This window comes from Oncorhynchus masou, chromosome 27 (assembly GCF_036934945.1).
Source record: "Oncorhynchus masou masou isolate Uvic2021 chromosome 27, UVic_Omas_1.1, whole genome shotgun sequence".
Lineage (NCBI taxonomy): Eukaryota > Metazoa > Chordata > Actinopteri > Salmoniformes > Salmonidae > Oncorhynchus > Oncorhynchus masou.
Window position 1 is genome coordinate 36461002 of NC_088238.1, and position 17324 is coordinate 36478325.

The 17324-nt window shown below is 40.3% G+C and overlaps 1 protein-coding gene across 4 annotated transcripts in view; it reads left to right on the top strand.

Annotated features, from left to right (window-relative positions):
* Window positions 1–17324, top strand: part of LOC135516076 (sodium/potassium/calcium exchanger 2-like) — a 181240-nt gene that overhangs the window by 115502 nt on the left and 48414 nt on the right. For 2 of the 4 annotated variants that reach the window (XM_064940083.1, XM_064940086.1), the window contains one exon: window positions 1822–1836. The exons of the other annotated variants lie outside the window; for them this stretch is intronic. In XM_064940083.1, the coding sequence (XP_064796155.1) occupies window positions 1822–1836 (15 nt within the window). The remainder of the gene's footprint in view (window positions 1–1821; window positions 1837–17324) is intronic. 4 annotated transcript variants of the gene reach the window in all.

Here is a 17324-nt window from a genome sequence, read left to right on the forward strand (position 1 = left end):
GCCTCAAAAATCCTGCTCATTTCCTGGATGCCGTCTCATCTTGGTTTTGCCTGAAGCTCACGTTCTAGGGCACGCACAGAAAATATCTTGGTAGTTCTGGACACGTCAGAGTGTTTTCTTTCGAAAGCTATCAATTATATGCATAGTCGAGCATCTTTTTGTGACAAAATATCTTGTTTAAAACGGGAACGTTTTTCATCCAAAAATGAAATAGCGCCCCCATAGCATCAAGAGGTCAGCGGGACACCTGTCGACAATTTCCGGTGAAATTGGAGGGCATGCAATTCAAATAAATAATCATACAATTATGGATATTAAACATCTAGGTACATACAAGTCTCTTATATCGGTTAGAAGCGTAAATTCTTGTTAATCTAACTGCATTGTTCGATTTACAATATGCTTTACAGCGAAAGCATGCCATGCGATTGTTTGAGGACTGCGCCCCACAAAATATTTTTCAACCAGCACAGGCTTCATAAAATCACAAATAGCGATTAAATAATCCCTTACTTTTTGAAAATCTTCCTCTGATTTGCAATCCAAAGGGTCCCAGCTACAACATGCATGGTCGTTTTGTTGGATAAAATCCTTCTTTATATCCCAAAAAGTCAGTTTAGTTGGCACCATCAATTTGAGTTCAACATGCAGACAAAGGAATCCAATCTTTGTTAAAACAAGTTAAACTGCATTTCTATTTAATACTCAGGTACCTTAAAATGTAATTAAACTATAATATGTTATACGGAAAGAAGTATGTTCAATAGAAAAGTAAAATTAGGAAGTGCGCGTCATCTTTTTTTTTTTTTTTACCTTTGAACAAAGACTGCTGACATCTAGTGGAAGCCATAGGAATTGCAATCTGGAAGCTGGAATTGCATAGGACCCATAGCTTTCCTTTGTAAGTGCATGGAATCTAAAAAAACAAAAACATTCTGGTTGGTTTTTCTTTGGATTTTCTCTTACAATATCAATTGTGTTATAGTCCCATACATTATTTTAAGATTTCTACAAACTTCAAAGGGTTTTCTAGCCAATGGTACCAATTATATGCATATCCTGGCGTCTGGACTTGCGTAACAGGCAGTTTACTTTGGGCATATCAGTCATGCGGAAGGCATTTCTGCCAAAAAACGCATTTTGGTACAAAAAAAACTAGACCTACGCCTAGTTTCCTGAAACAGGTCACAAATGTGGAATAAGTCAAGGGGTATGAATACTTTCTGAAGGCACTATATATATATTAGATCGTTCATTAATTATGTTTTAAATGATTATATTAGATTGAGTTCATTAGGCACACGTACATAACTTGTAAATAAATAATCTTAACAGTCATGGGAGCCTGGGACATGATAAACTGGACATCTACATCCAACAAGAGTTGAAGGGCAGAGGGATACACTAGCTAGAACCTTCTCATCGTGGATCTAGTGGGACAAAAAAGCATGTCGGTGGCTTAATCCCCCCCCCCATGTTGTTCATCAGGGTCTACTGTAAGTGACAGGGCGATATGTTGTGTGGACTCAAGCACCATAAAACCAGGTGTATCATGAAACCATGATAAAATTAATTAGAACAGCCTAGTATGTAGGACTTTTTTTTACCACGATGCTGGATGCTCTTTTCCGTTTCATAAACAAAACAAAAACTATAAAAGATGCATCTGGGGCGACCAGTGGCACTGTTTCACCTTATGCAGATCTCAGCTTTAAGGTCCAATGTTTTATCATGTTTTATCTACTTGTACATAATCAAGTTGATCTTTTCCCTCTCCCTTTCTATCTCTTTGTATCTCTTTTTCTTCCTCTGTCTCCTCAGAATTTGCTGATTCTGGTGAGTTACTTTTCTAATTATCTTTGCCAAAATGCTGTTCATTATCATCTCCACAGCTTGGAAGCGACTTTTTGCCAAACTTTCCTCTTAGTTTGTACCGCTCCCTGATTGCAGTTACATTGCTTTCAGAAAGCATAAACACCCCTTGACTTATTCCACATTTTGTTGTGTTACAGCTTGAATTAAAATGCATAACATTTGTCAAAGTCGAAATTTTTACCAATTATCTGTAAGGTCCCTCAGTCGAGCAGTGAATTTCAAACATAGATTCAACCACAAAGACCAGGGAGGTTTTCCAATGCCTCGCAAAGAAGGGCACCTATTGGTAGATACGTATACAGTGAGGCAAATAAATATTTAGTCAGCCACCAATTGTGCATGTTCTCCAACTTAAAAAGATTAGAGAGGCCTGTAATTTTCATCATAGGTACACTTCAACTATGACAGACAAAATGAGAAAAAAATCCAGAAAATCACATTGTAGGATTTTTAATGAATTTATTTGCAAATTATGGTGGAAAATAAGTATTTGGTCACCTACAAACAAGCAAGATTTCTGGCTCTCACAGATCTGTAACTTCTTTAAGAGGCTCCTCTGTCCTCCACTCGTTATCTGTATTAATGGCAGCTGTTTGCACTTGTTATCAGTAGATAAGACACCTGTCCACAACCTCAAACAGTCACACTCCAAACCCCACTATGGCCAAGACCAAAGAGCTGTCAAAGAACACCAGAAACAAAATTGTAGACCTGCACCAGGCTGGGAAGACTGAATCTGCAATAGGTAAGCAGCTTGGTTTGAAGAAATCAACTGTGGGAGCAATTATTAGGAAATGGAAGACATACAAGACCACTGATAATCTCCCTGGATCTGGAGCTCCACGCAAGATCTCACCCCGTGCGGTCAAAATTATCACAAGAACGGTGAGCAAAAATCCCAGAACCACACGGGGGGACCTAGTGAATGACCTGCAGAGAGCTGGGACCAAAGTAACAAAGCCTACCATCAGTAACACACTACGCCGACAGGGACTCAAATCCCGCAGTGCCAGACGTGTTCCCCTGCTTAAGCCAGTACATGTCCAGGCCCGTCTGAAGTTTGCTAGAGAGCATTTGGATGATCCAGAAGAAGATTGGGAGAATGTCATATGGTCAGATGAAACCAAAATAGAACTTTTTGGTAAAAACTCAACTCGTCATGTTTGGAGGACAAAATATGCTGAGTTGCATCCGAAGAACCCCATACCTACTGTGAAGCATGGGGGTGGAAACATCATGCTTTGGGGCTGTTTTTCTGCAAAGGGACCAGGACGACTGATCCGTGTAAAGGAAAGAATGAATGGGGCCATGCATCATGAGATTTTGAGTGAAAACCTCCTTCCATCAGCAAGGGCATTGAAGATGAAACGTGGCTACGTCTTTCAGAATGACAATGATCCCAAACACAACGCCCGGGCAACAAAGGAGTGGCTTTGCAAGAAGCATTTCAAGGTCCTGGACTGGCCTAGCCAGTCTCCAGATCTCGAACCCCATAAATCTTTGGAGGGAGATGAAAGTCCGTGTTGCCCAGCAACAGCCCCAAAACATCACTGCTCTAGAGGAGATCTGCATGGTGGAATGGGCCAAAATACCAGCAACAGTGTGTGAAAACCTTGTGAAGACTTACAGAAAATGTTTGACCTCTGTCATTGCCAACAAAGGGTATATAACAAAGTATTGAGATACTTTTGTTATCAAACAAATACTTATTTTCCACCATAATTTGCAAATAAATTCATTAAAAATCCTACAATGTGATTTTCTGGAGAAAAGAAATCTCATTTTGTCTGTCATAGTTGAAGTGTACCTGTTATGAAAATTACAGGCCTCTCTCATCTTTTTAAGTGGGAGAACTTGCCCAATTGGTGGCCGACTAAATACCTTTTATGCCCCACTGTATACAGTACTAGTCTAAAGTTTAGATACACATACTCATTAATTTCCAAGAGTGTGCAAAGCTGTCATCAAGGCAAATGGTAGCTACTTTGAAGCATCTCAAATATAAAATATATTTTCATTTGTTTTTAACACACTTTTGGTTACTACATGATTCCACATGTGTTATTTCATAGTTGTGATGTCTTCACTATTGTTCTACAATGTAGAAAATAGTAAAAATAAAGAAAAACTCTAGAATGAGTAGGTGTGTCCAAACTTTTGACTTGTAATGCATATACAGTGGGGAGAACAAGTATTTGATACAATGCCGATTTTGCAGGTTTTCCTACTTACAAAGCATGTAGAGGTCTGTAGTTTTTATCATAGCTACACTTCAACTGTGAGAGACGGAATCTAAAACAAAAATCCAGAAAATCGCATTGCATGATTTTCAAGTAATTAATTTGCATTTTATTGCATGACATAAGTATTTGATCACCTACCAACCAGTAAGAATTCCGGCTCTCACAGACCTGTTAGTTTTTCTTTAAGAAACCCTCCTGTTCTCCACTCATTACCTGCATTAACTGCACCTGTTTGAACTCGTTACCTGTATAAAAGACACCTGTCCACACACTCAATCAAACAGACTCCAACCTCTCCACAATGGCCAAGACCAGGGAGCTGTGTAAGGACATCAGTGATAAATTGCAGACCTGCACAAGGCTGGGATGGGCTACAGGACAACAAGCAAGCAGCTTGGTGAGAAGGCAACAGCTGTTGGCGCAATTATTAGAAAATGGAAGAAGTTCAAGATGACGGTCAATCACCCTCGGTCTGGGGCTCCATGCAAGCTCTCACCTCGTGGGGCATCATTGATCATGAGGAAGGTGAGGGATCAGCCCAGAACTACACAGCAGGACCTGGTCTAACCTGATGAGAGCTGGGACCACAGTCTCAAAGAAAACCATTAGTAACACATTACGCCGTCATTGATTAAAATCCTGCAGAGCACGCAAGGTCCCCCTGCTCAAGCCAACACATCCCAGGCCCGTCTGAAGTTTGCCAATGACCATCTGGATGATGCAGAGGAGGAATGGGAGAAGGTCATGTACCAAATATTAAGTTCTGCTTTTCTGATATATCAAATACTTATGTCATGCAATAAAATGCAAATGAATTACTTAAAAATCATACAATGTGATTTTCTGGATTTTTGTTTTACATTCCGTCTCTCACAGTGGAAGTGTACCTATGATAAAAATGACAGACCTCTACATGCTTTGTAAGAAGGAAACACTGCCAATTTTGCAGGTTATCAAATACTTGTTCTCCCCACTGAATATTTTTAAACATACATTGCATATCCCTTTGAGCATGGTGAATTTATGAATTACACTTTGGATATATCAATACACCCAGTCACTACAAAGATACAGGCGTCCTTCCTAACTCAGTTGCCGGAGAGGAAGGAAACCACTCAGGGATCTCACCATGAGGCCAATGGTGAGTTTAATGGCTGTGATAGAAAACTGAGGATGGATCAACAACATTGTAGTTAGTCCACAATACTAACCTAATTGGCAGAAGAAAATAAGGAAGCCTGTACAGAATAAAAATATTCCAAAACATGCATCCTGTTGTAACCATGCACTAAAGTAATACTGCAAAAAATGTGGCAAAGCCATTCACTTTTTGTCCTGAATACAAAGTGTTATACAGTGCCTTGCGAAAGTATTCGGCCCCCTTGAACTTTGCGACCTTTTGCCACATTTCAGGCTTCAAACATAAAGATATAAAACTGTATTTTTTCGTGAATAATCAATAACAAGTGGGACACAATCATGAAGTGGAACGACATTTATTGGATATTTCAAACTTTTTTTAACAAATCAAAAACTGAAAAATTGGACGTGCAAAATTATTCAGCCCCTTTACTTTCAGTGCAGCAAACTCTCTCCCGAAGTTCAGCGAGGATCTCTGAATGATCCAATGTTGACCTAAATGACTAATGATAAATACAATCCACCTGTGTGTAATCAATTCTCCGTATAAATGCACCTGCACTGTGATAGTCTCAGAGGTCCGTTAAAAGCGCAGAGAGCATCATGAAGAACAAGGAACACACCAGGCAGGTCCGAGATACTGTTGTGAAGAAGTTTAAAGCCGGATTTGGATACAAAATATTTCCCAAGCTTTAAACATCCCAAGGAGCACTGTGCAAGCGATAATATTGAAATGGAAGGAGTATCAGACCACTGCAAATCTACCAAGACCTGGCCGTCCCTCTAAACATTCAGCTCATACAAGGAGAAGACTGATCAGAGATACAGCCAAGAGGACCATGATCACTCTGGATGAACTGCAGAGATTACCAGCTGAGGTGGGAGACTCTGTCCATAGGACAACAATCAGTCGTATATTGCACAAATCTGGCCTTTATGGAAGAGTGGCAAGAAGAAAGCCATTTCTTAAAGATATCCATACAAAGTGTTGTTTAAAGTTTGCCACAAGCCACCTGGGAGACACACCAAACATGTGGAAGAAAGTGCTCTGATCAGATGAAATCAAAATTGAACTTTTTGGCAGCAATGCAAAACGTTATGTTTGGCGTAAAAGCAACACAGCTCATCACCCTGAACACACCATACCCACTGTCAAACATGGTGGTGGCAGCATCATGGTTTGGGCCTGCTTTTCTTCAGCAGGGACAGGGAAGATGGTTAAAATTGATGGGAAGATGGATGGAGCCAAATACAGGACCATTCTGGAAGAAAACCTGATGGAGTCTGCAAAAGACCTGAGACTGGGACGGAGATTTGTCTTCCAACAAGACAATGATCCAAAACATAAAGCAAAATCTACAATGTAAATGGTTCAAAAATAAACATATCCAGGTGTTAGAATGGCCAAGTCAAAGTCCAGACCTGAATCCAATCGAGAATCTGTGGAAAGAACTGAAAACTGCTGTTCACAAATGCTCTCCATCCAACCTCACTGAGCTCGAGCTGTTTTGCAAGGAGGAATGGGAAAAATGTCAGTCTCTCGATGTGCAAAACTGATAGACATACCCCAAGCGTCTTACAGCTGTAATCGCAGCAAAAGGTGGCGCTACAAAGGTGGCGCTACAAAGTATTAACTTAACTGAATAATTTTGCACGCCCAATTTTTCAGTTTTTGATTTGTTAAAAAAGTTTGAAATATCCAATAAATGTCGTTCCACTTCAAGATTGTGTCCCACTTGTTGTTGATTCTTCACAAAAAATACAGTTTTATATCTTTATGTTTGAAGCCTGAAATGCTGCAAAAGGTCGCAAAGTTCAAGGAGTCCGAATACTTTCGCAAGGCACTGTATTTGGAGCAAATCCAATACAACACATTACTCCGTACCACTCTGTATATTTTCAAGCATCATGTTATGGGTGTGCTTGTAATCATTAAGGACTAGGGAGTTTTCAGGATAAAAAATACAGAATGGAGCTAAGCACAGGCAAAATCCAAGACAAAAACCTGGCTCAGTCTGCATTCCACCAGGCACTGGGACATTCATTCACCTTTCATAACCTAAAACACAAAGCCAAATATACACTGGAGTTGCTTACCGAGAAGACAGTGAATGTTCCTGAGTTGCACAATCCAGGTGTGTAAAGCTCTTAGAGACTTACCCAGAAAGACTCACAGCTGTAATCGCTGCCAAATGTGCTTCTACAAAGTATTGACTCAAGGGTGTGAATACTTATGTGAATGAGATATTTCTGTATTTCATTTTCAATAAATTTCCAAACATTTGCAAAAACATGTTTTTACTTTGTCATTATGGGGTATTGTGTCATAATGTTTTAAATATATAATCCATTTTGAATTCAGGCTGAAACAACAAAATGTGGAATACTTTCTGATGGCACTGTACAGGTATGTCAATGAATGTCCAAACATAAGTTTCTATGCAGACATATTTTTACTATTTTATGTGAATGTATACCTCTATAACCATTTTTGTTTTCTCCATTATCCTTTCCATCTCCCCTCTTGTTTGTTTTATCTAACCATTGTAACAATACATATTATACTAACTATCTTGCATGCATGGGGCTGGGAGATACATTGGGGCCAAACACCGAAAGGTTCTAACTACATGTTTTGTTCTTTGACACACATTAAAAAAACATAGCATTGAAAAAAGGCGCAAGTTTAAGTTTGTTCCACCTGAGCGAGTCTGACGACAAGTCAGAATTCACTGTGATGACACACCAAATGCGTTTCATGGATCCTTTTCGTCTTCTTCTAATGCCTCTTAAGGGGAAAGTGAACAAAAATTGACTAAGTCATCAGATTAGTTTACTGAGTTTGGGTAATCCAAAGTAACGTTACTGATTACAATTTTGGACTGGTAACTAGTAACTCTAACGGATTACATTTAAAAAGTAACCTACCCAACCCTGGTGGCCGACCATTACCCACTGTATCTGTGGTGTGTTTGCAGAGTTGCTTTCCACTTTGATTCCTTAACACTAGAATCTACAAGTAACTGTCAAAATAATGGAAACACTTGAATAAATAACAGTGTGGTACCTGAGTTAATTAAGTAATTAACATTCCATTATGCTTTGGGTCATGTATCGAAATGCTTGTCAGGCCATTATTTTGGTTACCATGGCTATGTCCCATAGTATGACAATTCCACCATCCACAGGGCATGAGTGATCACAATGGTTTGATGAGCATGAAAATGTTGTAAACCATATTCCATGGCCATCTCAGTCACCAGAACTCAACTGAATTGAACATTTATGGGAGATTCTGGAGGGGCACCTGAGACAGCTTTTTCACCACCATTAACAGAACACCAAATTATGACATTTCTCATAGAAGAATGGTGTCGCATCCCTCTAATAGAGTTCCAGTCACTTGTACAATCTATGCCAAGTTGCATTGTAGCTGTTCTGGCTCGTAGTGGCCCAACACCCTATTCAGTCACTATGTTGATTACTTTTTCCAAACTCTAAATACAAAACTCTAAACTGATAACACTTACGTTCATAACCTTTGATTGTGCATTGGAGTTGGAGTTGAACACATCTTTCACCCCTGAGTTATTTATGCAAAATTGATGTTTTCTGTGAAATACCATGAGAACATTTAGTTTATCCACCAATACATCCGATAATGATAGGCTCACCACTTAGTCATTTTAACTACCATTTACATTTTTTATCAATCGCTTTAGTGCTATTTTCACAAGTATGTGGTGATTTTTCAAAACTCTTAGTACAAAAACCTCCAAACTGGTAACACTTGTAACGCATCAAGTATTGTCTTCCAAACCTATTCTTGTGCATTCTTTTTGTTTGGAGACATCTTTCACCACACAACCATTGATCCAAAATATAAGATTACTGTGAAATACCATGAGAACATTGATTCAATCACCAAAGCAATATCTTCTGAATTTAGTCATTTTAACAACCAAGTAATCCAATATATTTTTTAAGTAAGATACATGTTTCAAAATTGCCCTTTGAATGTTATATGCTACAGTACTGTAATTTACAGAACATTGTTTTTTTCACATTAGGCAATATACTATCACTGAAAATCATATTTCCATAATTTCTATCCCATGTATTATCAATGGTGTAATCATTGAAAACATCTTTCCCAATCATTGATGCAAAAAATAAATGTATTGTTCAGATATAATCACAAAATGAGTGTACTGTAATCAAATGAACAAATTGAATGAATTAAGGAAACATAACATTTAGTAGGCACTAGTTTGTATATCAAGCCTGCATTTGGCCATGGGTTCTCATTGACATTGCAGTAAATGTCCTCATTGTTCATTCACCTGGGGAAAAACCTTTTGGCATGGCGAATCCAAGCCTGATATACTGTAGGTCTGGATTGATGCCATTGCATTCCTCATCCATGGCCTGGAGGAGGGTGGCACGCTCATTGGGGTGGCGATCATACACCTTCCACCTGTATTGTAATCATGTATTTTACAGTATTGTACTTACACATTGTAGCTGTCCTGTGAGGCTCTGTTAGTAAGAGCATGGCACTAGCAACAATAGAGTTGTGGGTTCTATTCCCACTGGGGTCACATACAAAAATGTATGTATAAAAATGTCTGCAATATAACTGACATATTGTACCGTTTTACAGTACTGTTTTGGCCAATGCAATTATTGTAAATCCGTGTGAAACTATTCCACATGTGGCTCAGTCGGTAGAGCATGGCACTTGCAACGCCAAGCGTCGTGGGTTCGATTCCCGCTAGGGCCACCCATATGTAAAAAAGTAGTGGCCCCAGCCGACTTGTAAGTCGCTTTGGACAAAAGCGTCTGCTAAATGGGATATATTAATTGACCACAAGTTTTCAATGGGATTAAGGTCTGGGGAGTTTCCTGCCATGGACCCAAAATATCAATGTTTTGTTCCCCCAGCCACTTAGTTATCACTTTTTCCTTATGGCAAGGTGCTCCATCATGCTGGAAATGGCATTGTTTGTCACCAAACTGTTCATGGGTGGTTGGGAGAAGTTACTCTCGGAGGATGTGTTGGTACCGTTCTTTATTCATGGCTGTGTTCTTAGGCAAAATTGTGAGTGAGCCCACTCCCTTGGCTGAGAAGCAACCCCACACATGAATGATCTCAGGATACTTGACTGTTGGCATGACACAGGACTGATGGTAGCGCTCACCTTGTCTTTTTCCGGATGCCCCAAACAATCGGAAAGGGGATTCATCAAAGAAAATTACTTTACCCCAGTTCTCAGCAGTCCAATCCCTGTACCTTTTGCAGAATATCAGTCTGTCTGTTTTTCCTGGAGAGAAGTGGCTTCTTTGCCTCCCTTCTTGACACCAGGCCATCCTCCAAAAGTCTTCGCCTCACTGTGCGTGCAGATGCACTCACACCTGCCTGCTGCCATTCCTGAGCAAGCTCTGTACTGGTGGTGCCCTGATCCCGCAGCTGAATCAACTTTAGGTGATGGTCCTGGTGCTTGCTGGACTTTCTTGGGCGCCCTGAACCTTCTTCACAACAATTGAACTGCTCTCCTTGAAGATCTTGAAGATCCGATAAATGGTTGATTTAGGTGCATTCTTACTGGCAGCAATATTCTTGCCTGTGAAGCCCTTTTTTGTGCAAAGCAATGATGACGGCACGTGTTTCCTTTCAGGTAACCATGGTTGACAGAGGAAAAACAATGATTCCAAGAACCACCCTCCTTTTGAAGCTTCCAGTCTGTTATTTGAACTCAATCAGCATGACAGAGTGATCTCCAGCCTTGTCCTCGTCAACACTGTGTTAACGAGAGAATAACTGACATGATATCAGCTGGTCCTTTTGTGGCAGGGCTGTATAATGCAGTGGAAATGCATTTTTGGGGATTCAGTTAATTTGCATGGCAAATAGGGATTTTGCAAGTAATTACAATTCATCTGATCACTCTTCATAGCATTCTGGAGTATATGTAAATTGCCATCAAACAAACTGAGGCAGCAGACTTTGGGAAAATGTACATTTGTGTCAGTCTCAAGACTTTTGGCCACGACTGTACATATAACTAGGAATAAAGTCACAGATAGTAAACAGTACCAGCAGCGTATGTGACGAGTCAAAAAAGTTACTGCAAAAAGGGTCCATGCAGATAGTTAATTAAATAGTTAACCAAATAGGACTATGTAGCAGACATATGTTTTGGGGGTAGAATCTGTTCAGGGTCCTGTTGGTTCCAGACTTGGTGCATCAATACCACTTGCTGTGCGGTAGCAGAGACAACAGTCTTCACTTGAGTGGCTGGAGTCTTTGACAATATTTAGGGTCGTCCTCTGACACCGCCTGGTATAGATGGTGGGAGCTTGCCCCTCTGTTTCCTGTAGTCCACATTCAGCTCCTTTGTCTTGCTGATGTTGAAGGAAAGATTGTTGTCCTGGCACCACACTGCCAGGTCTCTGACCTCCTCCCTATAGGCTGTCTCATCATTGTCGGTGATCAGGTCGATCTACCACCGACGTCTTGTTGGCAAACTTAATGATAGTGTTAATAAGATCAGTGCAGATGTTGCTTGTAATCAATGGCTTCTGGTTGGGTTATGTAGAGTTGAAGTTGGAAGTTTACATACATACTTAGTTTGGAGTCATTAAAACTTGTTTTCCAACCACTCCACAAATGTTTTGTTTACAAACCATTAGTTTTGCTATTTTGTGCATGACACAAGTAATTTTTCTAACAATTGTTTACAGACAGATTATTTCACTTATAATTCACCGTATCACAATTCCAGTGAGTCAGAAGTTTACATACACTAAGTTGACTGTGCCTTTTAAAAGCTTGGAAAATTCCAGAAAATTATGTCATGGCTTTAGAAGCTTCTGATAGGCTAATTGACACCATTTGAGTCAATTGGAGGTGTACCTGTGGATGTATTTACAGGCCTATCTTCAAACTCAGTGCCTCTTTGCTAGACAATCATGGGAAATTATGAAGAAATCAGCCAGGACCTCAGAAAAAATTGTCCTCTGGTCTGATGAAACAAAAATATAACAGATTGGCCATAATGACCATTGTTATGTTTGTAGGAAAAAGATACGTTTCTGAGACGAAAAACACCATCCCAACCCGTGAGGCACGGGGTGGCAGCATCATGTTGTGGGGGTGCTTTGCTGCAAAAGGGACTGGTGCACTTCACAAAATAGATGGCATCAGGAGGAAGCAAAATTATGTGGATATATTGAAGCAAGATCTCAAGACATCAGTCAAGTTAAACTTCTTATGGCTGGGGGCAGTATTGAGTAGCTTGGACGAATAAGGTGCCCAGAGTAAACTGCCTGCTACTCAGTCCCAGAAATTAAGATATGCATATTATTGGTATATTTGGATAGTAAACACTGAAGTTTCTAAAACAGTTTGAATGATGTCCAGCCAGGAAATGGGAAATCTGAGGTTTGTAGTTTTTCATCTCTTGGCCTAGCGAATACACAGTGGGATATTGGTCATATTGCACTTCCTAAGGCTTCCACTAGATGCCAACAGTCTTTAGAACCTTGTTTGATGCTTGTACTGTGAGGTGGGGGCGAGTCAGAGGTCTGGCAGAGAGCCACGAGCTCAGTTTCACGTGCTCTCGTGAGAGCGAGCTCTGTTCCATTGCATTTCTACAGGCAAATGAATTCTCAGATTGGAAAATTATTGAAGATTTATGTTAAAAACATTCTAAAGATTGATTCTATACTTCGTTTGACATGTTTCTACGACCTGTAATATAACTTTGTGGATTTGTGAGTTTGGATTTGTTCACCAAACGCGCTAACAAAAGGAGGTATTTGGACATAAATGAACTTTATTGAACAAATCAAACATTTATTGTGGAACTGGGATTCCTGGGAGTGCATTCTGATGAACATCATCAAAGGTAAGTGAATATTTATAATGCTATTTCTGACTTCTGTTGACTACACAACATGGCGGATATCTGTTTGGCTTGTTTTGGTCTCTGAGCGGCGCTGTACTCAGATTAATGCATGGTTTGCTTTTTTGGTAAAGATTTTTTTAAATCGGACACAGCGGTTGCATTAAGGAGAAGTTTATCTAAAGTTCCATGTATAACACTTGTATTTTCATCAACATTTATGATGAGTATTTCTGTAAATTGATGTGGCTCTACAAAATCACTGGATGTTTTTGAAACTACTGAACATAACGCACGTATATCGAGACTTTTTTTTATATAAATATGAACTTTATTGAACAAAACATACATGTATTGTGTAACATGAAGTCCTATGAGTGTCATCTGATGAAGATCATCAAAGGTTAGTGATTAATTTATCTCTATTGGTGCTTTTTGAGACTCCTCTCTTTGGCTAGAAAAATGGCTGTGTTTTTCTGCGAATAGGCACTCACCTAACATAATCGTTTGTGGTGCTTTCGCCGTAAAGCCTATTTGAAATCGGACACTGTGGTGGGATTAACATGAAGTGTATCTTTAAAATTGTGTGAAATACTTGTATGTTTGAGGAATTTTAATCATGAGATTTCTGATGTTGGAATTTGTCCCCCTGCACTTTCACTGGCTGTTGTCATATCGATCCCGTTAGCGGGATCTCAGTCATAAGAAGTTAACAAAGTGACACACACCACCCCTTGAGCTTACCTGATGCTGCTGTTCTGTCCTGCTGATGCATAAAAAATCTGCTTATATTATCCATGTCCTTGTTCAAGTTTCATATAAACATAGGATAATACAGTTCTTCAGTACCTATTGACAGGATTGTCTTGAATGGAGCTTGGCCGGTTTGTTCTCCAATACATTCGTCAATAGAACAGAGGGTGGAGGCGGTTTATTTACTTGCCGTCACAATTTCATCAGGGTGCCCCGACGGCAGCCTCTATATCGCCGTCTCGTTCTCTTCTGAGTGTCGAGGATTAAAGTCTGGTCCTGGGTGAGCTGTATCCTGCGCCGCCGACCCGTTGATGTATAAATCTTAATCTAAATCGAGGTTAGTGATGACTGTTCTTATGTCCAGAAGCTGTTTTCGGTCATAGGTTTCATAGGAAACATTATGCACAAAAAAGTTTAGATCAGTGGTAGCCTAGCGGTTAAGAGGTTGGGCCAGTAACCGAAAGGTAGTACATAGAGTGACTCTTTCCTATGGTCCTTCATCTTAAAGCACACTGGCTGATGGAGAATGAGGATGATGTAGTATTTACAGCCACATCCATATATTATTTCAAATATCGGCTAAATAAAGGTTAACAGAAAAATACAAGATTGTTTTGACCTTACAATATAAATTGATGTCAATTGATAGATTGATGATGTAATATAGAATTTTAGTGTTCAGCATTTATCAAAATATATCAGTTATCTAGGCACTACATAACTTTGGTTCTGTTTTGAGCAGTTTGATTGAGTTATAGTTACATGTATTGTTCACAAATGGCAAGAAAATCATATCAAAATTCAGGTGAATATTGCATTTGAAAAGCAGATTCTTATGTATCCAATTTGTATTTATTATTTTAAATTTAACCTTTATTTAAATGGGGAAGTCATTTAAGAACAATCCAGATAACTACGCTGGGCCAATTGTGTGTCATTCTATGGGACTCCCAATCACAGCTGGATATGATACAACCTGGATGTGAACCAGGGACTGTAGTGACACCTATTGCACTGAGATGCAGTGCCTTAGACCGTTGCACTACTTGGGAGAAAGATTGATTGGGTGCAGTGAACCAGGGACTTTTAGAATTTAAAAAAAAAGTTTTTAGTCAGCCACCAATTGTGCGAGTTCTCCCATGTAATTTTCAGCATAGCATAACAGCATAACTTTAAACCACTCAACTATGACAGACAAAACGAGAGAAAAAAATCCAGAAAATCACATTGTATGATTTTTTATGAATTTATTTGCAAATTATGGTGGAAAATAAGTATTTGGTCAATAACAAAAGTTTATCTCAATACTTTGTTATATACCCATTGTTGGCAATGACAGAGGTCAAACGTTTTCTGTAAGTCTTCACAAGGTTTTCACACACTGTTGCTGGTATTTTGGCCCATTCCTCCATGCAGATCTCCTCCAGAGCAGTGATGTTTTGGGGCTGTTTCTGGGCAACACAGACTTTCAACTCCCTCCAAAGATTTTCTATGGGGTTGAGATCTGGAGACTGGCTAAGCCACTGCAGGACCTTGAAATGCTTCTTACGAAGCCACTCCTTCGTTGCCCGAGCGGTGTGTTTGGGATCATTGCCATGCTGAAAGACCCAGCCGAGTTTCATCTTCAATGCCCTTGCTGATGGAAGGAGGTTTTCACTCAAAATCTCACGATGCATGGCCCCATTCATTCTGTCCTTTACACAGATCAGTCGTCCTGGTCCCTTTGCAGAAAAACAGCCCCAAAGCATGATGTTTCCACCCCCATGCTTCACAGAAGGTATGGTGTTCTTTGGATGCAACTCAGCATTCTTTGTCCTCCAAACACAACGAGTTGAGTTTTTACCAAAAAGTTATATTTTGGTTTCATCTGACCATATGACATTCTCCCAATCTTCTTCTGGATCATCCAAATGCTCTCTAGCAAACTTCAGACGGGCCTGGACATGTACTGGCTTAAGCAGGGGAACACATCTGGCACTGCGGGATTTGAGTCCCTGTCGGCGTAGTGTGTTACTGATGGTAGGCTTTGTTACTTTGGTCCCAGCTCTCTGCAGGTCATTCACTAGGTCCCCCCGTGTGGTTCTGGGATTTTTGCTCACCATTCTTGTGATCATTTTGACCCCACGGGGTGAGAAATTGCATGGAGCGCCAGATTGAGGGAGATTATCAGTGGTCTTGTATGTCTTCCATTTCCTAATAATTGCTCCCACAGTTGATTTCTTCAAACCAAGCTGCTTACCTATTGCAGATTCAGTCTTCCCAGCCTGGTGCAGGTCTACAATTTTGTTTCTGATGTCCTTTGACAGCTCTTTGGTCTTGGCCATAATTGGGGTTTGGAGTGTGACTCTTTGAAGTTCAAACAGGTGCCTTTAATACAGGTAACGAGTGGAGGACAGAGGAGCCTCTTAAAGAAGAAGTTACTGGTCTGTGAGAGCCAGAAATCTTGCTTGTTTGTAGGTGACCAAATACTTGTTTTCCACCATAATTTGCAAATAAATTCATTAGAAATCCTACAATGTGATTTTCTGGATTTTTTTCCCTCATTTTGTCTGTCATAGTTGAAGTGTACTTATGATGAAAATTACAGGCCTCATCTTTTTAAGTTGGAGAACTTGCACAATTGGTGGCTGACTTAATACTTTTTGCCCCACTGTACTTGTAAGAAAACAGTAATTTCCAATGTAACCATGAAGGTCTTTCCTACACATATGGGTAATTAGGTCTTTTGTTTTGGTTCCTAAATTGTGCTGTGCCCAACCTGTTTTATTGAATTTAAATCTGGCCAGCGACTCTGCTATTTTGAGGTCTCTACAGTTTGATCAGGTTCAAGTCCGGGCTCTGGCTGAGCCACTGAGGGACATTCAGGGACTTGTCCCGAACCTACACCTGCATTGTCTTGGCTGTGTGCTTAGGGTCATTGTCCTGTTGGAAGGTGAACCTTCATCCCAGTCCGAAGTCCTGAGCGCTCTGGAGCAGGTTTTCATCTAGGATTTCTCTGTACTTTGCTCCGTTAATCTTTCTCTCGATCCTGACTAGTCTCCCAGTCCCCGCCTCTGAAAACCGTCCCCACAGCATGTTAATGCCTCCACCATGTTTCATCGTAGGGATGGTGCCAGGTTTTCCTCCAGGCCAAAGTGTTCAATCTCGGTTTCATCAGACCAGAGAATCTTGTTTCTCATCGTCTGTCCTTCAGGTGCGTTTGGGCAAACTCCAAGCGGGCTGTCATGTGCCTTTTACTGAGGAGTGGCTTCTGTCTGGCCACTCTACCATAAAGGCCTGGTGGAGTGTTGCAGAGATGGCAAGGTTCTCGCATCTCCACAAAAGAACTCTGGAGCTCTGCCAGTTTTTTTTGCTCAGTTTGGCTGGGCAGTTTGGCTGGGCAGCCAGCTCTAGGAAGAGTCTTGGT